Below are 26,154 nucleotides of genomic sequence, written 5' to 3' on the forward strand. Positions count from 1 at the left end.
CGAGGCGGGGAGAGTGCTCCTAACGTAATTTAGGCCCCTCCCATTCCCGGAGGAACAGGAGGGGCCGAACCGAACGTAAAATAGGCCCCTCCCGACCCCCTAAGGGACCGAGAGAGGCCAACCAACCGAACGTAAAATAGGCCCCTCCCGACCCCCCGCAGGGACCGAGAGAGGCCAACCAACCGAACGCAAAAAAGGCCCCTCCCGACCCCCTAAGGGACCGAGAGAGGCCAACGTGACCCGCGCCCCTCCTGGTCCGCTGGTGCGGCAGCACCCAGCGGGACCGGGAGGGGGCGGCGCTGCATGTTCCCCGTGGGGAGACATGCAGCTTATGGAGATTTACCCTCCTGTTCCTGGCGAAGGCCAGGAACAGGAGGGAGGGGGGGAGGGCCAGGAGGGCCAGGAGGGGGAGGGCCAGGAGGGGGAGGGCCAGGAGGGCCAGGAGGGGGAGGGCCAGGAGGGCCGGGAGGGCCAGGAGGGGGAGGGCCGGGAGGGCCAGGAGGGGGAGGGCCAGGAGGGCCAGGAGGGGGAGGGCCAGGAGGGCCAGGAGGGGGAGGGCCAGGAGGGCCAGGAGGGGGAGGGCCAGGAGGGCCAGGAGGGGGAGGGCCAGGAGGGCCAGGAGGGGGAGGGCCAGGAGGGCCAGGAGGGGGAGGGCCAGGAGGGAGAGGGCCAGGAGGGAGAGGGCCACAGGGGCCAGGGGCCAAGGGCCAAGGGGGCCAGGAGGGGCGAGGAGACAGGGGCTCCTACTGGCCACTCAAGGCCAGAGGGAGCCGCTTCCCTGGGGAGAAACGAAGAAGTGGGGGAAGAGGGGTGCTTATATAGTGGTGGGAATTTGTGCCAAGCCTGGATTTTGGCCGACGGAGAGGAGGGTCTGGAGGGGATCCAAGACCTGATTTTGGCCGGCGGGGTGGTGAGGTGGGTGCGTGGGTGGCCATGGATGGATGCTACTTTCGCGGCTATGGTGGGATTTGGAGTGTATTGCTGCGGGCTCTGTTGGCTATTATTGGCGGTAAGGAAATAAATGTAACGGAATGTTTAGAATGTACTTAGAACCCACGCCAAATCGAATGCCCCAAGACTGTACTTTCGCAGGACAAGGCCCCATCTCCAGCAGTGCGTAAAAACGAGGAAACACACGTTTCACCCCTCTCGAGAACCCTTTAAGCTAGAAGACTGACGGATGGTGCCAGTACTTTTTTCTCCTTATAGAAACTTAACTATAAGTGGGGGTTTACATGTAGCCTTTAGCCCTTTCCTTCGTGTTTTTTTTAGTTTCTTTCCAGATCACCTCTAAGTATCTATATTTACGGTAAAATGTGTTGTCCTCTTGGTTTTGCTTGAGCGGACCTCAATCTATGCCCGATGGAGAGGGAGAGGAAGAAGAGGAGAGGGTACATCCTCATCGGGTGTCAAAGGATGGTTTTTTATTCAGTAAAGGTATGCCACCAATCATGACTTTTCTTCCACGCGGTCTTTTGCCGAGACAGCATGATTAGTGAGCTAATGGAGCGAACTCTGCAGATAAACAGAGTGGCCTTCCTGTTGGTCGTCCATCACGTCGAAGGTTGGATAACGATATGGGCTAGCTATCAGGACTAGGATCGACCAGCTAGAATGGCTGTACGCGGTGGGTGCTTATCGAGTGATAATCCATGACGCATACGGCCAATGTGGTTACCTTTACCCCAGCGCACCATCCACGCCTAGTCCCTGTAAACGTCACTCCCATCCTCTCCCCCACTATATCTTCCCCACCTCTCTCTCTCTCTCTCTCTTATCCCCCACCTTCCATCCACTCCTCTCCCCCAACTCTCTTCCACCCACTGACAGATGGCGTATAATCGCTACCAATTGACAACGTCGCGGATATCTTAGCGGGCATGTTCTATCGTTTCGGCCCTACTTAGGAAGCCGTTACAGAGATATATTCTCTTCATAGTGGCCCCGGCTTGATGTCTTTTGATATCTGGTGCTCTCTGTAGTAAGCACCCTCTATGCCAATGCCAAGCCTAGGTGGTCCAGCTTGATCCATGGATCAAGCTGGACCACAATCTCTCATAAAGTCTGAACCTCTGAAACTAATCTTTGCAATTTTTTATATAGGAAAAAAAACTCAACTTTTGTCCGAAAAACCTTGGTAGGTTCCACCCTGTCCCCCCCCCCCAACCTGAACCACATGGATTCCACACTCCCTTGTGGTCCAGCTTGATCCATGGATCGGGCTGGGTCGGTCGGTCGGTCGGTCGGAGGATTAAGGCTACAGGAATCTATAACACCATCGCTATCGATCCGCTGGGAGATTGGTGTATAGAATCTATAGTAGAACCTCCTGATGGCCGGGAGATGGAAAATATAGACCAGACCAGTCTGCCGTCGCAAGTGCAGCGGCCACCCAACGGACGGACGACCCTAAACCCCACAACCCAAGAAACCCGCCATGAACACCGCACTTCAACCGCTACTATATGAGAAATAGCGGTAAACAAAAACAACCAAGGATAAACTAAAATCCACCCGTTGGAGAAAAACATGCGAAAATATCATTGCCCCTTGACACAGTGGGCGGGGATCTAACTATGCCCGGAAAAGACTTGAGATCTTTGTTTGCCACATACATGCAAGCTCCAAACCTGTCTCAGCGCTGGATAGAAGAGCAGCTCTAGATGTTGGCGCTTAAGTTCGTGTTGAATAGGGCTGAGTTGGGGCTAACACCGAACTATGGGTAAAGCTGGACGGACTCAAGGAGCCACGGCTGTGAAAAAACATAAGCCCAAAGGCGTCTTCCTTCATGGGACGCAAGCATACCCACAATTGGATCGAAAACTAGATGGCTACCGGTCTGCTGGGCAATCACTGAGGGCAGTTAACATACCCCAGCGACCGCCAGTAGTTAATACCACGCCAGCGAATTGGCGGTCCGGCATAAACCACCAGCACCGCTCGTTCGTTAATCGCCGTCATGTTCTGTTCAATCGACTAACTATAGAACACTCATGACTATCTCCAAACAAATCAATATCTATTGCCACTTCCCCATCCACCATCTATAAAACACAGCCTCCCCCCTCCCATGGCCTCAACACATCACATTTTCAGGCGCCAGACAAATTTTCCCACAGTCTCCAGGTTCAAAGCAGAGACTCCTTTATCACAGACATTACAGGTAAAAGAAAGCGAGACCCCCTAGGAAAAATGAAAAATAAAAAAGATATGATAGGACAGGAGGTAAAAAGATAAAATAGATGAAGAGATGAACATGAGGAAGATGCATTAACTACCGGACAACACATACTACTACGGGGGGCAGGAGAATCTCCGCTCCGCTATGAAATGTTAGCTGGAACTCCCCGGTGCACCCCCGGAGTTTGAACTAGAAACTTACAATACCCTACACCAGACCAGACCGTACCGAAAGAAAAGAGAAAAGCGAGAATAAAGGAAAAACTAATAATAAGACTAACCAAAAAAGCAGGTGGTTTTGTCAAAAAAAAAAAAAAAGGAAAAAAGGAAAAAAGAAAAAAAGAAAGAGAAAAACAGAAAAACATAATCCGGATAACCCCTATAAACAACCCTATAGCCAGTTCCCCCCTACATGCATTCCTTTAATTTAAAAACCTATGATGACCGGCCCTCTAACTAGTGTTCGTTCCCGATCTTTTCCTTCTTTCTCTTCCTCGTTCCCCGTTCCCCCTTCACCGTTTGATAGATGCTAAGGAATTATTAACTCCATTTATGAAAGCATACCGCAACATGAACACCCAAGCACCACAAAAGTCCCCCATCCCTTGTCTTTTTTGCTTTTCGCCATTTAAAGTGTAGCCTGTATTGTTCTAAAACCCCCCGTTGATGGTTTTTGATGTTATTACTGTCACGGCTACTAACCCAAACAGAAAGTGGACAAAAATAAAAAAAAACGCCCAGCAGCTGCTATACAACTTTCCTGATTCTCTTCCGGCGCTGCAGGAGCTAGCTGTCTGTCTACATCTATACCGACACCTTCGACTGCTTCTTTGCGGTGCCGATGGAAGTGTTGTTGACCTTTGTTGCAAACTTGAGGGACGTAAGGGTCTCTGCCAAATGGGCCTGCATTGGCGAAACCATCACGAACATGAGACATTTGCTGTTGCCGCCAAGCGAGTATTGGAGCAAGTATGTAAGCTGTATTTATATGTCAGTAAGCCGCTCTCCAATAGAACAATTTACTTCCGGGGCAAACCCTACCTTGGAGTTCCTGTATGGAATATGGGCTCCTTCCTTTCCATTCCCGAGCGCTGCAATGACATCGCCGAGACAACTCAGACTCTTGTTGATGCTCTGTGTCTCCTTCAGCCTGTCACCGGTGGCCTGACTGTGTGCCAGCCTTTCACTTCCGGCCAGATCTACCAAGTTCAATGTTCCCTCACTTCTCTCACCCGTGACCGAGTTGACGCCCCGGAGCTTCAGAATGAACACGCTGTGTGATCGCGAGGAACGCTCGTTCGCCTGGGTTGCTGCCACTGACCGGGTCTTTGAAGCGCGGTTGAGAATCTGCTCCACTTTGGCCGGGTTGTCCAACACTACGGTATTGATATCTGTGATGGTCGTCTTGCACTCCTTCGGGTCGTGCCGGATTTCGTGCTTCTTTTTGTCGAAGTCGTCGGCCTGTCCGAGAAGATCGTTGATGTTCTCATTGTAAACTTCCACAAATTGACCCTCCATGGTGTACGTCCAACCCTTTTCCTCGAGCTGCTTGGCGGTTTCGTAGATCTGGTGAACTGCTTTGGGGATCATACCGTCCGAAGAGGACATGGTATATCTGCATGTATGTAAGCATATTTGACCCAAAAAGAGCCATCCGGAAGGGGGGGTAGGAGTTACTCACGTCTTTCCGGAACCAGTTTGACCATAACAGAAAATGCACACATTATATCCATCCAAAGCACTCTGTACCAACTGTGAAATTTCCTCAAAAACCTCGGGGTTCTGTGCAGTGGGTCCAAATACTTTGTCGAAAGAGAATGGATACGCCTTTGTAACAACGTTTCCCAGAGCGCTCTTCTCCGCTGCACCGATGATCTGGATCTCTTTGCCCTCCTTATCCGTGTCCGGGAACTGCATTTCGGCACCACCGCCAGCCTCTGCTGGGAGCGTTGGTCGCACACGGCAGAACACCCTGATGTTTCCCTTGAGCTCCTGAACCTGGTTGTGCAGCTTTCTCCGCAAAGTTTCCTCAGCCCTAAGCTTCTCCTTCGCTATCGCGGTCTCCTCTAGGGCCTGTCTAAGCCTCTGTTCCAATTCCGCAAAACTCTGGGCCTGCGACTGTCCAGCGCTCTCAAGCATTTCAATCCGGGTCCGAAGAGCACGTGCCGATGATTCCAGCTGGAGCGTGGTTGAAGACGACTCTGACAGAGTGGACTTCAAATTGGCCGTCATGGCCTTTTCCCTCTCAAGCTCGGTGATTGTTGCCTCAAGCTCTGCCTTTAGTCCCCGGATTTCCCGTGCGCTCCCGCCCATTTCCATTTCCAGCTTCTGCCTTTCCATTGCTGCCCTTGTCGAGATCTCCTGCACCTCCCTCTGCCTTGCAGCGCGCTCATCCTCAATTTCCATTCGAGCCCTTCGCTCCAAATTCTCCATTGCCTCCCTGTTTGATTTGATTAGCGCTTCGACCTCGTCACGTAACTTTCGTCGAATGTCGTCAGTTTCATCGCGTAGTCTCCTTGTTGCATCGTCCCGTTCCTGCCGGCGGTCTCTTCGCTCGTCGTCGAGGAGTCTCTCGAGCTCCGAGGCCTTCTTCATGGTGTTTTCGAGTTCGAGCTGCATCTGCGTGTTCTTCGTTTCGAGGGTTACCCGCATCGTCTCGAGTTGGTAGGCTAAAAAGTCGCTGTGTGAGGATACAGAACTTTCCACATCGCCCACAGGGGGGTTGGCTTTACCTTTCAACTTGTGATCCTCAAGTTGCTCCTTAATATTGTTTGACTCTGTACGTTCCTGCATCATCATGCTCCTCATCATCTCGATCGCACTCTCGGTGTCCTCGAGTCTTCCCTTTAGGTCCCATGCTAGAAAGTTGCTATTGTCAACGCATTGAAACCTAGGAGAAAACGAAGGGGGTGCCCTATGCTTCTTACCCTTCCGCCTCGGTATAGCAGCAGTGGGATCAATCCCGCCGCTGCCGCCGCTCTCCGGACGATCACTCAACGAACTTGTCGGCCTTGGTCCGGGGGCCGTAATTCCAGTCCTGGGAGCGGGGGCGGGCACCCCCCCTCGTATTCCGAGCGACGAATTGGGCCTGCTGCCGACGCTCTTTGAGAAGCCCGACGACGAGGTTGACCTCCCCATCTGGCCGCTCGCGCTCCGTCCATGGGATGCCGTGCTGCTGCCGCCCGCAGCGCGGGTGGTGCCGGAGGAAAATTTTGCGCTGGCGGGCTGCCCGGCGCGGTCCGTGAGGGTGGTGCGTTTCTGGCCAAAACCGCCGGATCCTGAGACTGTGGTTACCTTCCTTTTAGTACTTTTCCATGAGAGATCTCGCTTATTAGGATTATTATTATTATTATTATTATTGAAAACGGGGATTGAACTGGGGGAGGTGGGAGCAACGCTGTTGTCCCGGGAGGAGGAGGATGTGGAGGAGGATGAGGATGAGGTAGGAGACCGACTTGAAGATTTTTGTTTGAGGGATGCTGTGACGGCTTGGGAGGGTGGAGGCATCATTGCAGAGTCGTTGTTCATGCTGGAGATACTATTACTACGGCTATTGGGCTGGCGGATTGCAGAAGTGTTAGTGAAAGTAGAGTTAGGGATTCCCGTAGAGAAGGCGTTGTTGATTGTAGCAGGAGGGTTGTTGTGGTTTGTTGTTGTGTTGTGGGTTGTGTTGTAGGACGGTAGCCGTGTAGTGGTATTTGGAGGCGGCATTTCATATAAGACTTTTGTCGAGGGCGTTGGCGGGGGGATCCTACTACTGCCTGGTCGGGGAAGAGATGAGGAGGGCTGGTACATGAACTATGTGAGGGGTCAGCTCCTGATTGGTGGGGCACAGAGAAACGACGGCACGGCCTACACTTCTCTCGGAGTGATCCATTATGGGCGTGCGAGTGGTGTGTGTGTGAACCACTTTGTGGCAAAGCGGGAAGGCGAAAGGTAGAAGCGCAGTCCGGAGAAGGATGGAGCGGGGGACAGCAGCAGCAGCGAACGGACAAGCAGGCGCGGGGGTGTGGGTTGGGTTGGGTTGGGTGTGATTGACTGGACGGGCGAGAGGTGAAATGAAGAGAGGAAGGATATAAAGATATATCTTTTGTAGTTACGTGGGCGGTGAAGAAGAGATGAACTTAAGCTCCAGCAATAAGAACTCTCCCCTGTTATGTAGGTACTTTTGATAGGTAGGGCAGGTTTCTAAGAATACAATGGAGGGGGTGGAGGGGATCGAGGGGAAGGGTTCAAGTTTCAGAGATTCAGTTGGGCGTTGTCGTTGTCCTGATCGAGTGGTAGATTCAAGTCAAGAGAGGTCGCGGGGGCGGGGGAGACAGGCAGACAGGCAGACAGGCTTCAGAACAGTATATCACTTTTTTAAAGTCACAGGCGGGCAGCCGACGTACGTAGAGCAGAGTACGGAGATGGTGCAAGTGTAAACACAGGAACAGCAGTGGGGAGACGTGTGTAAACAAAGCACCCTCGAGGTGGGTACCTCACTAAGCCTAAACAAGGCTGGAATCACGGGTTCTCTGGACTCTTTCAGAACAGATCGAAGTGGGTTTTTCTAAAGTGGGAAGTTGTGGATGTGGATACAGTACTTTTAGGCAGAGCACGTGTCAACAACCACAGCTTTTGAATTTTCTTCTTCTCCTCTCCACAACCAGCATCATCAGCATCATCAGCTAAAACTCAAGGATTCACAGGATGGAGAGAAACCCTGGTTTAGAGTAAGGAGGGAGGGGCATGGCATGTTCTGGAAATATGTCAAGGCGTACGCTTTGGGGGCGCCTTTTTTTTTTTTTTCGGGTTACCGTTACTAGCTCAGGTACTCTACTGCGGTAGCTTTCATGCCCTACATTAGTCTATCCGTGCGGTGCGCTGCGCTGTTTAGTACATGTAGTTAGACTCGACTCATGGACTCGCACTGTCCAGGACAGAGCAAACGTGCCCGTTCCAAATTACGATGATTCGAAATTTTCTACTGTTAACAACTTCTTCTTCTTGCCCGCGCCTATTTACCGATACATTCTACTGCATGTCCTACCTAAATGTAGTATGACTGTTTTACTATTTATGTTTACCAGATGCCCGGTTCGTTCATTGGCGAACTTAGCGCTCAACCTCCTCGACGATCAACCATAAAACAGCAACCTAGGGCAAAAGTACCATGTAGGAACAAAAGCTTCATCCTATCCCCAACGATCAATCTTCGCTCACCTATCCTCTGACGTCACCGGTATCAATGAGGCTCAGCGGAATTTCCCGTAACTAGTATGCATTTTCTACCGGCATGAAGGAGTGAAAAAGTGGCACAAGGTTTAAGCTTATAATCATTCTCTTCCAAGAATTGTATCTAACAACTCATACATACGCGTTTTCTAATCTAATCAGTTAGTATCGATGAAACGTCCTTTTGTCAAACACATAATTGACTTTGAAGATATATGCGTTTCAATTAACTTTTGTGGGGAAAAAAAAAATCCTTATATTGACGCCTTAATTTGTAGTTATAAACAAGTGCTCTAAATTTTGAACCTAATAATACAACGCTACAGCAAGCTGTCTTGTCGTTATTTCACTTTTCCTATTATAACACCGAAAGCACGTACTCCATCTGAAGTGACACGTAGTAGGTGACTTGATGGTTACTTCTATTGATGATTCTCTAGAGGGGATGGAGAAGCCTTCCCTTATTATTCTACTATGATGACATCGTGGCCTCACACCATCGCGAAAAACGGAACCCCAATCAGCGTGTCGCCGCCATCAAAGGCATACACCTGTGGAACCGGAATACTCGGTACATTCTTGCGAATATACACGAGGGTAGCAACCTCATTCACAGGACTAACCTTGATTCCCGGGCATTCACTTGGCCTGTCTATCGGGACACGAAAAACCATGTGTCTTGGCTGGGCCTGTGGAGGAGGAGGTTAGCTTATCCAACATTAAATGTATATATAAAGCTCTATACTTACGTCCGCCCCATTTATGGTCAGAAGCCATACCATATTGAATCCACCTTTGTCCAGGAATTCTAGGCTGGGATACAACTCTACGCCAGTATACCCCGGCCAACCATAGGACCCATTGGTATCACCCAGTATGGCAGAAATCACTCCATGACGTCGCCGATTACACGTTCGTAATCAACTTTACAACAACTCATATCCTCCCCAAGTAGAGTAAAGCGAGGCCAAAATCTATGTATATCTTGGGAGATCTGCAAATTTGAGGTTCGCTGCACAGAACCTATTCATTCGGTGACGCAAAACTATAATTTCGCATCCATATCCTCGAGATCAGTACAGTCGCCCTAGAAGAGAGTATAGCAGATGATACACCCCAACTCCAGTACGGTACCTGTCGTCGGGATGGATCATGCGCTGGTAGAAGGCTGACGTAATGTCAAGCGCGCTGATGAATTTCATGCCGCTGATATTGGCGAGTATGTCCTCTTGGCTAGGTAATGAATAGGCATCTCCAGGTACGAGCTCATTCAGCATTCGCATGTCGATGACAGGTCTCTCTTTGCCTTTGTGCCGTACCACAAATACTTGCATACTATAAGGTGATGGTCTGACACTCAGAGTTCTTGATTGAGTTGATCGTTCGTCTAGACTGAGTATTATATTGCCATGGAGTGAAGTTTCAACCTGATTCAAAACCAGCATTAGTTTCCGGTCTTTCGTTGGGGTTTGGGGAATGAACACCTACTTCCTCTGGAAATCCTTTGCCTTCACCCCCCTGGCAAAACTATATCATAAATTATCACGGATCAATCAAACTGAGAGCAACCAGAATTGATAATTATGTAGCTCCCCCACTTTGAATAAGCCAATCACCGGCGGAGGCAAGATCCGGATATTGAGGAACCAAACTCATGAGTATGAAGAAGATGAGGAGGAGAAGGAAGAGGGCAGAAACTCTCGTTTTATACTCTAGCTACGTCTTGGCAGATCATCGCTGGCCTCATGAATTAGAAACGTAGCAACTGCTACTGTATGTAGCTGTGAACTGTCAGTCATCATCTATGAGCAAATGCCGTGTTGGCGTCAACTGGGGCCGCCGTGGCCGCAGTACGTAATTGACGACAAATAATATGAATTTATAAACACGAGTTACGCAGGATACGCATCAAAACGCTACGTGTATATTCTCGACATTATTGGTGTTTTCACAGCGAGTCACTCGAGCGAGTTTCATCCGACAAGTGATATCTCATGATCCATGTCTGTCCCCACTCTCACGTCCACCTGAAACAACGCGAGAAACGTGCTCACGTGACCTGCCAAGTCCCACCGAGTCCTCAACTCCATGCACCATCCATACCCACACGATACCTGCTATCACCAAACGCCGATAGAAACCCTCAAAGCCACCCCAATTCCCCCAGGATGTCGCACTCAAAACGGAATACCTCGCTCGCATTCTTCACGTAGCTCTCTCTCTCTCTCCGCCCCTATTGAATACCCCAAGGCCATAAACTAACACACCCTCGCCCTGCAGCTCCTACGAACGCTCCCTGCTCAAAGGCGACTACGGCAAGCAGCGAACCCGCCTCACCCGCGACTCCTTCAAGCCCCTCGACGCCTGCAACCTATGTCTGCAGCGCTGCCGCGACCCCGTCTCCTGCGACCACGGCGATCTCTTCTGCCGCGAATGCGCCGTCGAGAACCTGCTCAGCCAGCACAAGGAGATCAAGCGCATGCAGGCCGAGCTCGACCGCCGCATCAAGGAGGAGGAGGAGGAGCGGGAGCGCGGCGAGGAGGAGGCAAAGGAGCGCGCGGTGAAGGACTTTGAGCTGCTGCAGATGGGGCTTGAGATTCGGACACGCAGTGAGCGGGAGCTGAATCCGAGGGCTATCTTTGGGATGGGGCCGCCGAAGGTCGTGGGCAGAGAGGGGGGGAAGATCATTCTTGAGGAGCATGAAGGTGATGAGGGTACCACTGAGGAGGGGGCGGAGAAGGAGGGTAAAAGGGGGAAGAAGAGGAAGTTTGAGCTCGATGAAGAGGAGCTCATGCGGCTTGCGAGGGAAGAAAGGCAGAAGGCCAAGATCCATATCAATAATGAGAAGGTACCTTCCGATTCCGTTCTCTACATCACAACTTTCTTTATATACATCTATACTAACATCCACCCAGTCAGTAGCCTCAATCCAAAAACTCCCCTCATTCTGGGTCCCCAGTCTCACGCCCTCCGTCGCCGCCTCCGACGTGCCCAAAAAGCCACTAAAGCTCAACCCCGTCTGCCCCGCCTCTGAAAAGAACAAGATCCACAACTACAACCTCAAAACGTTGATCGCTGTCCAATTCGCCGAAGAGAAGGACGAGCGGACCAAGCACGGAGACCCCCAACGAGTCTGTCCCAGCTGTAAGAAGGGTCTCAACAACGCTACAAAAGCCATGCGTAAGTTTCATCATCCTTGCCCTTCTAATACCAATGATATTGACGACATATAACAGTTGCCAAACCCTGCGGTCACGTCCTCTGCAAACCCTGCGCCGACAAGTTCCTCTGCTCGCAGAATGACGACCCACACGACACCTCCGCAAAGGTTGTGACCTGCTATGTCTGTGACGAAGTCCTGTCAGAGGTGGTGGAGAAGAAGGCGAAAAAATCAAAGAAGAGCGGGGTGAAGCCTGGGCTGGTGCTCATACAGAGCGACGGGACAGGCTTCTCGGCGGGTGGAGGTAATGTCACGACGGAGAAGGAGGGCATTGCGTTTCAATGTTAGCGTGTTTTTCTGTTTTTTCTTTTTTTCTTTTCTGTAAAGTAATTTCTCTTTATATAGCGGCGAACGGACAATGCTGGATTTGGCTTTAGCGTAGTGTTTTGTTAAGTGGTGTTGCGTCTACGTAGTAGAGTCACAACTTGGCTCGAGTGAGTGCGTATGTTTCTACGGGGGTCACCCAATATGTTCCGCCTGGATAACTGATATATCAAAGCATTCCCACCAAACTCTCTGTTATGACGCAAGCCCTAACCCTTGCGTGCACTATCGAGGACCGCATACTGCAAGGAGATATCTATCCACCACACACCACACCAGACCAAGCTGGCTTTTGTGGTTTTCACAACAGCCTCGTTGAAGCCGAGCGGGCCTCATAGCCATACCATTATCATATCACCTGTACCTGGCCCATCCTACCCTAGGCTACAGTCACAGATGTGTCCAGTGTTGGTCACATATGTGTCCTATTGCTCAGCGCACCAACCTTTCCGCACCCCCGGTTGCAATTGTCGAACGTTACCGCTACGAGTCTAATAGGCCACCAGTAGAGTACTGTAGTGGGAATGGAAACGAATTATCCCTGGATGTTTTTTGATTTGACGAGAAATCCTACCGCCTGCCCTACCAATCACGAGCAGCTAGAGCAGAGGGCCTCGACGTCTGTAGATCCTTCTGGCCTGGTCACCACGATATCGACATCATAGAACTACAAGGGTGGCTTAAGCTCTAATAATCTCGCCACACCCGCTCATGCTAGTTTTTTTTTTTTCCCTCTTCTTTCAGTTATTCGTTTTTTCTATAGTATCTCCCATGGTATATATCGATAGGTGTTCTCTAACTTTGTTGCAAAGCTTAAGGGATATTCCTTTTTTTTCTTTCACTCAACAATACTGTCTTGAGAACAACTCACTTCTTTACCATATGTGTTCGATCTACGGGATCGATATCATAGATCGAGGTTTGTGACCTCGGCTGAAGAGGCTGAATCCTCATTTCTTGTCTTGTACATACATGAAAGACTAGATGGCAATTACACTTGTCCTCCATCGAGCCTGAAGTGTGATTTGAGCTACCACCTTCCTACTCCCAATGCACAACTACATGTACACCATGCATGACGCGTAAAAAACAAGTGCTTCCAGAACAGAACAGAAGATGAACACCACGCGAAGACTCATTATTACCGCGCAAAAACACTTATTTAAAGATCAACAGAATTATTATTTATTTATTTTATGTCAGATTAGATCAAGTAATTTTTAAAGTCCGTCACCAGACAGACCATCCAGAGGCTCCCCCCCCTTCCTTCGTCCCTTCCACGCTCGTAGCCTAGCTTCAACCACGAGGGTTAAACACAGGGGGCACAAGCATGGAGGACTACGAGAAATCGTGAAGAGCCTCCAGGACAGTCCATCCTCGGGGCTCTTGCTATCATCATCCAAAACTGTTGTTGGAAGGAGAAGAAGAGGAAGAGAAGAGGAGGAAGAGGAGAAGATCAAGAGGAGAGGTCGGTCATAGTGGGATTATATGGGGTATGCACGGCCGACCCATCAAAGCTCGCATGATGCAAGGATCGCTTTCTTTGCTAGGGCTAGGGGAAGGAAACAAACGAGCGCCCATGACTGGGCGGGCACCAATTTTTTTTTTTTTTTGTACTTTTTTCTCTTTGGTTCCCCCCAGTAGCGATTTAATAGGTCTTGGCAGCTGGTTGGGGACACTCCCGTGGCAGGCCCACCAGGGAAAATAATATAAGGACGCAACAGTTGCCCCCTCAGCCAGCAGCTCGTCCATCAGAAAGGGAGAGACGCACTGCTTCGGCATTTTTTTTGATCTCGCTTGCTTACTTGCTTACTACCTACTGCTTTTTGACTACCATTCTCCTTGGGGTGTCATCCGCATTACGCCTTCTTTTCCTCATTTTCCGGCCAATCACAAAAATATAAACGACCCCCCAAACCAGCAAATTAAAAATCGCCCTTTTTTTATTTTTATTTATTTATCACGATTTACATAACCCTCCCCCCATTTATTTTCTCGCCCGGCAAATTCCGCTCCACAGAAATATTTCTGTTCAGACCGCCCCGTACTGTACCGTACATTGCCGCTAAATTCGGTTTTCCACATCCCCAAAAACCAACAAACGTCCCCTGCAGCTATCCAGCCACTCTTTCTCTCTCCTGTCCTGTCCTGTCCTGAGGCTACTACCTAGCACCAGCCAGCTATCAATCAAAGTGTGCGCAGAGTCTACAAGGTGTCCCGCCACCACCGGGCTGACTATCACTGCTACTCTTGCTGCTCTTTCTTCTTCCCCCATCCATTCCATCCTCCCCCAGTAACGTGGAATCTTTAATAGTTGGATCTCTCATAAAGAGTGCCTCCCATTAAGTAAATTGCCTAGGCTTTAGAAAAGAGCCAAGTACCCTGCAAAGTACCTACACGCACAAGCACAATTACTCTACCCCTACCATCCATACTACGCTACTACTGTTACCTCTGCCTGCCTCTTTTACCGTGGATCCACAAACACCATCTTACCTGAGATCTTCTTTCACACATCCACACACACGCACACTCACACACGCTATACCCGAACAACGCAGTTTAGTTGCCTATTCACACACACCGCAACCACTCACAACAAAGCCCTCCCTCCACCCCCCCACCAGCCAATCCAAATATCACCACACCGCCAAGCCACTCTCTCACATCCATCCCCAAATAAATAAATAAATAAATAACCCAACCCTTACGTCATCCATCATGGACTTCCTCCCCTACGACCCCGTCCACGGCGCCATGCAGCAGCACCACAACTCAGCGCCACCCCCACCCCCGCCCCCACCGCAGCCCATGGATCTCGCCTCGTCGCCGATCCAAGAGAAGGCCAAACCCGGCCGCCCCCGCCGCAGCCGCACCAACAACGTCAACGTCAACAACATCAACAACGGGCCACCCCCACCAGCCACCGCCGAGTCCAGCACCATTTCCACAACAACAACAAGCACCGGCTTCAGCACAGCCGACGGCCGCGTCGTCGAGATCAAGACAAAGTTCCCCGTCGCGCGGATCAAGCGCATCATGCAGGCCGACGAGGACGTCGGCAAAGTCGCCCAAGTAAGCAAGCTCTCTCCCCCGCCCCCCCCACCCAACTCCCCATCCCATCCCATTCCTTGTCCCCATCACACCCCATCACTCGGCCCCCCCCACCACAGAACACCCTACTAACACCCCGCCCCCGCCTAGGTCACACCCGTCGTCGTCTCCAAGGCACTCGAGCTATTCATGATCGCTCTCTGCGAAAAGGCCTCCGCCCAGGCGCGCCAGCGCAACTCCAAGCGCATCACCGCCGGCCACCTCAAGCAGGCGGTCCTGCACGAGGAGCAATTCGACTTCCTGGCCGAGATCATCGCCAAGGTGCCCGACATCCCGCTGCCGACCGTCGACAGCAGCAACAACAACGGGGGCAACTGCTCGTCGGGCGGCGGCGGGCCCGAGTCGGAGGATGCGCAGGCGCCGCCGAGCGTGAAGAAGCCGAGGAAGCCGAGGACGAGGAAGGTTAAGAATGAGGATTGTTGAATTGGGGGGGTTGCTTTGCTTTGATTTGGGGTGTTGGGGGCGTGGTGGATATCTTTTTTTCTTTTTCTTTTTCTTTCTTTCTGTTTTTGCAGGTGCTCCGGGCTTTTTTTTATTTTTTTGCTTGCTCTTAGAGACGGGAGATGTGGAGGGGATTATTAACAACAAGAAATGAAGCTGAAACGACTACCTATATTCTCTCATTCCGAGGAATCCGGAATCGAACTCTTTCTGTCTTTCTTTTCTCTCACTCCCTCCATACCCCATCCATCCACGGCAAATGTCAAAATCTCGCCCATGGAGCACCCGGGAAACCACGCACCCCACTTCTTGTATTATTACTTTTATTCCCTTTTTTTTTCTTCTACTACTAGTTTACTCTGGGTTGGTTGGTTGGTTGGTTGGCTGGTTGGTTTGGTTGGTTTTGCATTTATCTTTTTCTCTCTCTTCTCTCCATTCCACTTCACGTCTCCACACTACCACACTACTCTCCCCACTACCGGGCCATCAAAAATTCAATCGAAAGCCTCTCTCTCTCTCTCTCTCTCTCTCTCTTTCTTTTTCTGTTCTTCTAGGGCCTCGGGGGGACACACAAACACGATCACGATTCAAAAAAAAAAATTCTCACTGGCGTTGCTGGGGCTGTTAGGGTTAGTTAGGCTTTTTTTTTTAATCCGGGTTCGGGAGTTTGGGGCGGGGGGGGGGTGTTTTTTGTCTTTGTTTTTTTTATCTAGGGTTCTCGTTCTTGCAATGCTTGTACGTGGAAGTGTCAATGATTGCGAGTTGGTTAGTTTACTTGTAGCTACTTAGGGCCGGGAAAAGAAACTGTCTTCTTGTAGATTTTTTGCCGCGTTAAATTGAAATTGATGGGGTTCGATTCTGTAATATTAATTTCTCCCGGCCCTCTACCTAATCTCCATATTACTGTTGGATAACTTGGACGCATTAAACAGCCCGCTTGTCCGATATCTGAACTTGAACTGTGCATTTTTATCCCGCTCTCAACTACGTGTACCTATTAACACTCCCCCCGCTGTCCTTCCCTGCCTCCACTTGCTTCCCATATAACACGAACAACTTTTTCTTCCCACTACCCGCACCCGCACCCCATCCCAACCGTTCACCATACAATCCCAATAGTAGTACCACCGACAAAAGAAAGAACAAAGAAAAAAATGAACGAAATATGATGTATGTATGTATCCCAGATCAATTGTAGCGTAGCCGGGTAAGAAGGGATGGGTATGAATTGCAGCAGCAAGAACTAACTATAAACCAAAAAAAAAAAAGAAAGAAAAAAAAAAAACGCAGCGACAGCTATGAGAATAATATCAGTAATAAGTATACCAACAAATAACAAGGAAGCAATACCCATCCATTCATCCATCCAGTATATATATACCCATCCCCACTCCATCACGCCCACACCCAACACCCCCGGATCCGGAGGAGGATGTATAAAAAAAAAAGAGAACCCCAAAACCCCCCATCCCAAGCTATCCCAGAGTGGATAGCGATAAAAAAAAAAAGATCCATTAACAGAAGACAAAAGGAAAACGAGAATACCAGTGCGCCGATATGTGATTATGGTGCAGCAGCATCAGTGCTCAACTCCGGTTCCTGTCTCGTGGGCTCCTTAACCTCCAGCTTCTCCGGTAGGGCCTCCTTCATTGCCGAGTACTGTTCCCATCGCATACTACACTGGTCCTCGACCCAGCACCCCGCGAGATGCACAACGAGGTCTCCTTTCTGCCATCCCATTCCGGGGGTGCCGACCGCGTATGCGTTCAGCGTAGTTTGTGGGACAAGGGCGAAATGTTCCAGTACCGTACGGTGGTGTAGGGCGAGGTGGAGCTATTTCATACCATCGTTAGTTTTCTGGGACTTGTGGCGGTGGGATGAAAACTCACCACTGCGCTCTGCTCCTGCCCAAGCCAGGGCTTCATAATAAAGACAGGGTCCGCCCATATATCCATAAACATCCTAGTCCAGTGGCTTCTTCTAATAAAGAAGCTCCCTGCGTTAATGCCATTATGGTCCTGACTGAAGATCAAGTCAATGTTTTTGACATCAAACTTCTCCGGAGTCGCGACTTCGGTCTCTCCCCCGCCAGGGCGGTTAAATGTCTGGCCAGTAAGGATCTTCTTCTCGAGCGCCGCATGGGAAAGCAACAACTCGTTCAAGTCCACGCTGGGCGTCATGATGAGCGCATCAAGGTCCAACCACCAGATCCACTGCGCATCCGGGAAGGTGTTGAATGTCTCTGCGATAGCTGGAAGTTTCGCCCATACAGGGTGGGAGCCGCCTATGTCGTATTTTGAGATGTTGATAAAGTGGTAAGTGTATCCATGGAAGTCGGCGTATGCTTGTCTGTTTACCTGCGTCTGCTCAAACAGGTTCTCGATACCGCCGTTGTGGCCCTTTCCGTCGGATGCGCAGAGGAGGATGATCTGGTCTGGTCTCGGGCCAGCAGGGTCGTATTTGATGTCGTCGGGAATGGTAAAGTCGACTTGTTTAGCGACTTTGGCGGCTTGTATTTGCTTCTTGCGCATTTCTTCGATTCGTTTCTTGTCTTCTGCTTTTTTCCGCTCCTCCTCTGTCTGTTCTTTCTCGGGTGTTGTTTCTGGCTCAAGCGTCGGTGCTGGGGCGGTAGCTCTAGTAGAGGTTGTGGTGGTGAAGGCATGATGCATACTGGTCGATTGCTCCTGCGCTGGGGCCTGCCCAGCGGCGTCTTGGAGCTGAGAGTCCTGATTTGGATTTAGTAGTGATGAGGCAGCACCATAGTAAGGGTTCTTCGGCAGCGAGTCGAAGAAGGCTGCGAAAGTGACGAAAAGAAAAACTATAATTAGAGCGAGAAAACAGCTCCTGATGGGCGCACACAACCCGTTAGAGAGCCGACCGACTGGATCGAGTTTGGGGGAAGTGGATAGTTACTTTGAATATAATCGGGCCATGATTTCTAGAAACCGAGAGGTTGTTTTTCTGGAGGTATGTGCGCTCAGCGGCTCTGTTATGTATGTCTTTCCTGTCCGTGCCTTGCCTGTTCGGATGTACTCGTGGGTTAAGTAGGAGTAATGAGATAAAAAGCTCTTCCGCACCTCTTACACCTCTCTGGAGGTAGGGAGATGTATAAAGCAGGTAAAAGTAGGAGTTACTAACACTACCCGTTGGTTGAACGTGGGAGGAGGGAGTGTGTGTGGGGTGTGTGGACGGAGGGGTAGAAAGAGGAGGAGAGAAGGAGAAGGAAGAGGAAGAGGAAGAGGAAGAGGAAGAGGAAGAAGAGGTAGGCTTCCTTAGATCTCTCGATTTCGGAAAGGGGCAAGTGGTGACGACGCGTGAACCTTGTACGGAGCTTTACTCTTGCTTCCTTCCCGTCCAAGAATGCTAAGGATAAAATGAAATAGAATAGAGGGTAAACTCCGGGGTGGAGGAATAGAAGAAGACAAGACAACTTTGTGAATGACGGTCAAGAGTAGGTACGAAAGAAATTAGGCGCGTTTAGGGTTGAATGCAGGACTTTCAGTTGAGTGAAATTGGATCCGGCACATCAAGAGCATAACATCTCCCAATACCCCCGTCCGCATGCAAATTAAATTCTCCGGTTCCAAAGAATATCACTCTCCCAGCTTTTCGATTTTCACGATTATGGATAAGGCTAGGCTAAAGACCGAACTGGACCAAAGAGATCCTGGCCAGTGTGCTCTACCCCGCCCGGTCCCGCCGCGCGCTAGGCACACGATATCGAGTTGAGTAATAACATGTTTCATGATCACCGGTAAGCAATCAGAACGTCAAAAAAACAAAAAGATAAATAAAGTGTGGGAAAGTTTTATTTACATTTAATTTGAAAAGGAAGCAAGGACACTCCCATAGAGGTGTCTAAAAGGGGCCAAATGGGGGTGGTCTTGGGACATTGTTTTAGTACCCGCGCGGCTGGTTTGAAGCCGCTCAAAGAACTGCACGCATGTGGTGAGTGATCTGGCAGCCAATAAGAGCTCACGTTTTTGCAGTATTCGGATCAGTTACCTTTTTTGTCTGAGCGGCTTTAATCCGGCAGCGCGAGTAGGTATTATGGCAATTATTTCATTTGTAGTCAATGATTCTGATAAGGTTGGTAAATCAAAGATACATAGGTAGCTAGAGATTGAATATTTAAGTCCTAGGGCTGTGGACCTTATGGTTGTTGTGCTACCGCTGTCAATTGGTGGGAAAGATTTGTTTTTCGGTATTTTTGCCCATTGACAGTCATAATCCAAGTTTAAATATGACCTTTCCCGGTGAAGCACGTTAACGATAACATTTCTCTTCACATTAGGAAGCTTACCCCCCCCCCCCCCCCCCCCGGTTTGAGCCTCAGTCGTTATCATTTTCTGTCGCACACGATCTCCCCGGTTTTTCGCCTGACAATCTGCATAATGAGTGAAATGAGATGGCGTTTGATCGCCAGAGTTAGGGATCCTCTTTAGGAAATCTGTTGCCCCCCCTACCTTCCCAGTTGTACCTATGATCTGTCAACTGCAAAGCATATACCATATTCAGAGTAAAAAACTATATAAACCCTCAGTACCTCTGTCACAGCTGTTGTATGTAAAGTTCAGTCAGGTTAAGATAGTTGGTTCTTCCGCCGTCAGCAATATCACCAAGCCCTCCCCATCCCTGATGCTTTTAGGGGTATCTCGCTCAATAGCTGTTTGCAGGGATAGATACGCATGTGAGGCGTGAGTGCGGCTCAGCTGAGCCCCCTATGCTAATATTTTTCTTGTGAGTACATAGCAGCGCAGGACACTGAAAGCAGTAACTGTTTCACAACTACCGCTGCTGGGTATAAGAAAATTTCACAACACAGCCTGTTTATCGGCTATTGGGTAGGCCGAATAGTATCGTATGTTTGTGCATGATATAGTAGTGTGGCGGCGCATGAAGAAAAAGCCGGATGAAGAATTGCGAACCACTCGATAAGCAATCGTAATACGGGGGCCACTATGTAACTATCCTTCGGTGGACACTCAGCAACAAACGGGATAGAGAAGCTTAGGGTAAGAGACAGCTCCAAAAAGAATATTGCCGTTTTCTGAACTATGGAAGCTACGACGGATCCGGTTCCGGAAGTCTTTGTAGCCGAGACAGACAAACGATGAAGCGGCTTGCTTGAAGTCAAAAGCTCATGGAGTGGTGTTCTCCGTTATAGACTTGATGCAGTCCCAAAATTACATAAACCTTACCACACCATCACAAACCATGTATAATCGTCTTAAGGCAGGTTGATAGCGGGAGTACAGAAACGAGGACGTGTGCTCCAACTGCCCGTTCAAGAGGCTGATATTCGAACCCTAGAAAACCTAAGCCGCACTAGTAAACCTTATTTCTATCGAGGGCTTCGCTCTAGTACTCGCACTACAATAGCCCGGCGCCCAACTCACGAGATCACCTGTCATACTCTCATGAACACTTTCTTCTGTTTTAGAGACAAGCAGATATACTCAGGGAATATCTGGCCTCTTTCACTCTACACCCTCTTCTTCTTCCTTCCTAGTTCTTCTCCCCCCACCAGCCAGAAAAATGCGGTCTTTCCACAAATCGTCATCACCATTCCACACACCCGTTCCCCCTTGCGTCCATCAAGCTAGAACTGGAAATACAAGACTGCGTTTTGTCCCCAGATTCTCAGACCACCCTGCATTCACTTACACACCATACGCGAAATACACCTATTAGAGTTATTCCGGGTTACGTTTGACCCCTGCAGCTGCTGTTGGGAACCAGTTTTGCTTCAAGACAGATCACTCGATCGCCAAGCCAGACGTTGTTGGCCGCTTTCTTCGACGACGATACGAATACGAGATAGATCAAATTTCGACTGACAGGAAACATGTATTGATGATGATGATCTGACAAGACGTGACAAAGGAACTATCACACCTGTACATAATACTGCTTAAGCGCTACGTTTCCCTTGGCGTCTACTTCGGCTACCATAAGCGTCCCCTCACAAATCGTTTATAATTACCTCTAGCCGCCCGACAACGTGCATTTCCGAGGGCCAAGGAACCTATTTTGGTTCTTGCTCAACTACACCTACGCGCGCGGTCAAACATGAATCCCAGGTACTCTCCGCCCTATTTGCCAGTCTACCGAGAAAACACTGATATTTGTAACTACATAACCCCATCCACGCATAAGACCCTTCTCCCAACAGCCGGCCTTTTTTGTCATTGGTAGTTGGCGCCCGCCTAACAATAGACCGATATAAGCCATGAGACATTACCAGAGAACGTTTGTTACAGCACAGGAACTGTTGTTCATGGCTCACAACAATAACCCAAAATTCAAATCCTACTTCATTTTTCTCTTACTCACGCGGCCCATGGGTGACCTGACTGATCAACTAACCCAGCTCAATGTTGTCCGGAGAAAGTATGCCTCCAGCAAGTGAAGCCCTGAGGTAGTAGCTATGCAAGTATAGACCCGGCCATATGTAACAGTACTTCTCCCCGCCGTATACGGGCACCCACAACCTCCGTTCCACAACCCCCATTCCACAACCCCCATTCCACAACCCAGAGACGCATCTCATGTTTAAGACTTCCCAGTAATGCTTGAGGGGCAGGATGACGGTTTCCTGAACCTCGCTCAGCAAAAAATTACTTTGTTGCCAAACCAGCAACTTCCGGCAGCTGTCCTTACGGTCTAGTCTGTTTGTGGACTATTGCATAAGGAAACTCTAATGAAAACCGTCCCACAGAAATGTGAATGGGGCACCCGTGGTAGTACATATGCGCCTCACGCCGTCAAGTGTGTTAGTGGGCCCGCCCGCCGCTGTGCCCGGTGGCGTTGTCTTTAGACAAATAAGAGAAAAAAGAGCTCGGCAGTAGGATGCTCCTCAGGTTCTTGGTTTTGCATGACGCCTCTATACGCCATGTCTTAGAAATCTTGGTCGTCGAGGTTTAGTAGGTTGGCCGCAGCGAACAGGCCAGGAACAGCTGAAGAGAGCCTAGGGCCTAGGCTCCTTCTCTCTTACTTTATCATGAGTGATTAATTCACTGTCGAGTTGCACCTATGAGCGTGGAGATTCCGAGTACCGGAGTTTGCATCTGGTTGAACATGCGCACGAAATTTTCGGGGCTTACTCGCTCTCCTAGTTTTCTTCCAACAACCGACCTCGCCCTAAGGTCTAAAATAATAGGGAATGATGAAATGATAGAGTGGAGCACGCTGTATTGCTTGGAGTGAAGTCGCTCGTGTTCGTCATTTTAGACCCAAACTCAGGAGGGCATATTGGGCACCGAGGGATATGATCGGACACCAACTCAAAATTAGGAGACAAAATATTTCTCTTGTAGAGAGACACCCAACATGACACGATATTGAAAGTGATGATCTTGTTGGCTTTCTTGTAAGTATGCGCAAGTCAACCTATTATAATGGATGGCCTCAACGTTGCCGATAGTGTGGCCCACAATCCGGAACAGCTCCATTCATAGAGTTTTCACTATCCAATGAGCACGGTACCACGACGAGTCAAACTTCAATCCCGCTTTAAATACGTATACGCCTTTTATTTGTACGCCTCTATAGTTGTTACGCCATACACCAAATATGTTGTATTATCGATCATTGACCCCCTATGGGCCGAGCGAGCATAAATGATATCGAGTCTCTATCTAAGGACCACGTTTCGCGGGTTTTTTTTTATAATACCGAACCTGCTCTCTGGTTTGACTTAAGCTCGACAGATCCATAATCAATTATCTGTACACTCACCCTCTGCTGACCGAATTTCTCTTTGGGCCGATTATCTAATTTGCAGGGATGTTTTGCCAACTTTTTACATACTTGTGCACACAACCCCTGTAACCAGAACTTACCTGCGAAAATTTGTCGGTAGGGGCTTACTTTCATAGAAGTGGGCGGTCGTACCCTTTAATACCCACACCACTCTCCTATCCATCCCCTAACCTATACCTTTGGTTGCCGCGCCCAATCGAGCGCTCGCGCGCCCGTAGCACCCCAACGCTCCCAGCAAAGCACCCGACACCTAGTTTCTCTTTGAAAATAATTAATAATGCATCCGCCTCTGAGTTCCAAGAGAGCAAAACAGTAATCCTTTCTTTCTTTCTTTCCTTCCGTCTCCTTCCCCAGTCATTAATTCTATCCGCTCTTTTCTTCTAGCCCTTCGTCGCTTCATCGGAAACCGAGGTTCAAGATACATGTATGTACGCTCTAGGTTGGTGGGGTCAATGATCGAAGATACAATATTTTGGTGATGACGGGGATCTCCGTAATTACCACGCCGAAAATAAAGTGGGGCTCAGGATATCCTATGGGAAACGTTATTTATGATCATTTGGGTTTTGGGTTCTAAAGGGGGCAGTGAGATGGGTTTTTACGCTTGGATAAGGGGGCGTACGGCTACCGTTGTTGCTCTGTACATTACTTGATTTCCAGGAATATAGAGATACACTTACAGATGATTCATTATAATCTCTCTCTCTATCCGGACCACAAAACCCGCCACCTACAATCTTGCTCTAACTCCTAGGCTCTGTTAACAGGTGTAGATGGCATGAAGTGAATGTGATGTCAGAGCGGGAGTCACGCAATACGAATTAATACACATCATCGACGCAAGAGCACAATAAGTCCCTAGGCTACTGTTTACTATGGCTTATATATGTTGGGCTGTAGCTTCCACCAAAGCGTTGTCTGCAGATGGTGTAATATATTGAAATCCCAGAAACTGGAAGGGAAAGGGGCGAAACTTGCGTGAAAACGGAAGCCTAATTCCGCCGATCAATATATAGGTCCCAATAGTCTCTCGTCCCGTCAGCTGTGCGTACACACCACGAGGCCGAGTAATACCACCAAGTGATATCCCATGATCAAGATTTCAAACTAACGTCCTGCTGGAAGATAGTAATGATAATTCATAAATGACTGGTTTACGTAACTCTAGCGGCGTCATAAGTAGATTCTGAAGCTTTTGACCACCGTGTAGTGAAAAATTCGAATATTGCGATGCTTTTTGCCTGATACGACACAAAGAGGAAACCTAGGAGTGAAAGAATAGAGCGTAAGCAAAGGTCAGCCGGAGTTATATAATAGACGAGTGAGTTAGTTGATAGATGAAGGGGAAACGATAAAATGATGAAGACGAAGCAGACGCAAGTGTTAGTAGGGTGGGGGAAAACGAAGGCAAAAAGTTCCCACCCCTCATCCCCTGCGGCGGGGTTTCAGGCTGGTAATCTTTGTCCTCGGACATGGGTTGAACGCGCGCAATTAAGACTCAATGAGGATCAAGACAATGACCCGATACCACTTGGCTATCCTACCCAGTGCTTACTGTGGTTATTTTAGTAAATTTCAGGGCATACGATAGACTTTCTGGCGTAAAGTTTAAATACGCGGCCCCAGGCTGACGTCGACAAAAGAGAACCAAGCTAAAGACCGGATGGGTTACAATCCATAGCAGGTCCACACACGTACGCAGCCTCAACGAACCCTCGCCCTACATACATGTATCAGGCACACACTAAAGCGGAATAAACGGCTCAAACCTCCTGGCTGCACGACCGCCGATACACAGACCCCCCAGCCCCCTAAATACCACCCATACCAACAAACCTTAACTACTAATCTAGTGACCGCCCTGCAGTATATGTATTGATATCGCACTCACCTAGTTTATAGACTCTGCGTTATCTCTGCATCGACTAGCTAGCCCAATAACAAAACAAAACCAGTTAATCAAAAATGTTTATTTTTCTATATACAAAAACCCCAAAAAGCCTACGAAACCAAAGAAACCCCCCCCCCCCCCCCCAAACCGTCAACCGCCTCAACCATAGCTTCGCCAACCCAAAAAGAAAGTAAAACAAGAAAATCAGCGAATGAGCCCATGTACCCAATTCAATCCTTTTTAAATTGGAGTGTCTGGAAAGACGAGGTAGTATTGCTCCCAACCGGGTATTCCCGCACGGAAACAGCCCGACGGTGTTTCGAAAAATAGGTAAGTGGAAATATCCAACTTTGTAGCAATCAGAACCTGTGCCAAGATGAGTTTTAAATTTTAGATGTAACTTTGATCGCAACGTTGTAGTAGATAGACACCAAGGCTAGGGGTTGGCAATCCATGTTTGTGTCCGGATATACATGTATGTACTAGCCAGTCAAGTAGCCACCCCCACCCCCCCCCCCCCGGGGCGGGGTTCTCCACGCAAAAACAACACCGAGTGACATCCCATGACTCATCGCACCCACTCATCACGCGAGTGACACCCTATGACGCCCTACTCCCGGATCCCGCAAACCACAACCAGCCCCTCACAGCCCCCATAGTGGCCCCGCCACAGTAAGAACATGCTATGGAGTGGCGAGACACATACATACATGTACATACACACGGACATCGCGAGACATGTGAGTGTTAAAACACGTTGCGGGGGTTTCAAGTAGACACGTGAAGGTCGGTTAAGGACATATACATAGCCAGCTATCTGTAAACAATGGGGCTCTAATAACAGGTCAAGAGGCAATAGGGCATACGTGACTATTCGCTGCATATACTATAACTGGACTTATGGCAAGAAATAGGTGGCGTGGCAATCTGTCCTCAATGATGTTATATAAAGGCAGGAAATCTAGATCTCCCTTTTCATCCAATAACTATTCCCGCCATAGCT

The 26,154-nt window shown here is 49.3% G+C and overlaps 6 protein-coding genes across 6 annotated transcripts; 3 read left to right on the forward strand and 3 right to left on the reverse strand.

The window, feature by feature from the left end:
- Nucleotides 1-322: 322 nt before the first annotated feature.
- H6S33_007789 (uncharacterized protein) lies at nt 323-1,021 on the forward strand (the record flags this gene model as incomplete). The annotated part of the gene is made up of 1 exon (XM_044839141.1): nt 323-1,021. The coding sequence occupies one exon, from the start codon at nt 323-325 to the stop codon at nt 1,019-1,021; it is 699 nt and encodes a 232-aa protein (XP_044688662.1).
- A 2,963-nt stretch (nt 1,022-3,984) lies between these two features.
- On the reverse strand, nt 3,985-7,057 carry H6S33_007790 (uncharacterized protein; the record flags this gene model as incomplete). The annotated part of the gene is made up of 4 exons (XM_044839142.1): nt 3,985-4,158; nt 4,222-4,795; nt 4,862-6,978; nt 7,037-7,057. The coding sequence occupies 4 exons, from the start codon at nt 7,055-7,057 to the stop codon at nt 3,985-3,987; spliced, it is 2,886 nt and encodes a 961-aa protein (XP_044688663.1).
- Nucleotides 7,058-8,888: 1,831 nt separating this feature from the next.
- On the reverse strand, nt 8,889-9,179 carry H6S33_007791 (uncharacterized protein; the record flags this gene model as incomplete). Its single annotated transcript, XM_044839143.1, has 2 exons — nt 8,889-9,086; nt 9,147-9,179. 2 exons carry the CDS (start codon nt 9,177-9,179, stop codon nt 8,889-8,891), a joined length of 231 nt encoding a protein of 76 aa, XP_044688664.1.
- A 1,386-nt stretch (nt 9,180-10,565) lies between these two features.
- H6S33_007792 (uncharacterized protein) lies at nt 10,566-11,905 on the forward strand (the record flags this gene model as incomplete). The annotated part of the gene is made up of 4 exons (XM_044839144.1): nt 10,566-10,606; nt 10,678-11,245; nt 11,313-11,577; nt 11,634-11,905. 4 exons carry the CDS (start codon nt 10,566-10,568, stop codon nt 11,903-11,905), a joined length of 1,146 nt encoding a protein of 381 aa, XP_044688665.1.
- A 2,757-nt stretch (nt 11,906-14,662) lies between these two features.
- Nucleotides 14,663-15,478, forward strand: H6S33_007793 (uncharacterized protein; the record flags this gene model as incomplete). The annotated part of the gene is made up of 2 exons (XM_044839145.1): nt 14,663-15,016; nt 15,146-15,478. 2 exons carry the CDS (start codon nt 14,663-14,665, stop codon nt 15,476-15,478), a joined length of 687 nt encoding a protein of 228 aa, XP_044688666.1.
- A 1,581-nt stretch (nt 15,479-17,059) lies between these two features.
- H6S33_007794 (uncharacterized protein) lies at nt 17,060-18,429 on the reverse strand (the record flags this gene model as incomplete). The annotated part of the gene is made up of 3 exons (XM_044839146.1): nt 17,060-17,329; nt 17,386-18,340; nt 18,410-18,429. 3 exons carry the CDS (start codon nt 18,427-18,429, stop codon nt 17,060-17,062), a joined length of 1,245 nt encoding a protein of 414 aa, XP_044688667.1.
- Between the last annotated feature and the right edge of the window lie 7,725 nt (nt 18,430-26,154).

Source organism: Morchella sextelata (genome assembly GCF_020137385.1).
Source record: "Morchella sextelata strain SCLS chromosome Unknown scls_24, whole genome shotgun sequence".
Taxonomy (NCBI): Eukaryota; Fungi; Ascomycota; class Pezizomycetes; order Pezizales; family Morchellaceae; genus Morchella; species Morchella sextelata.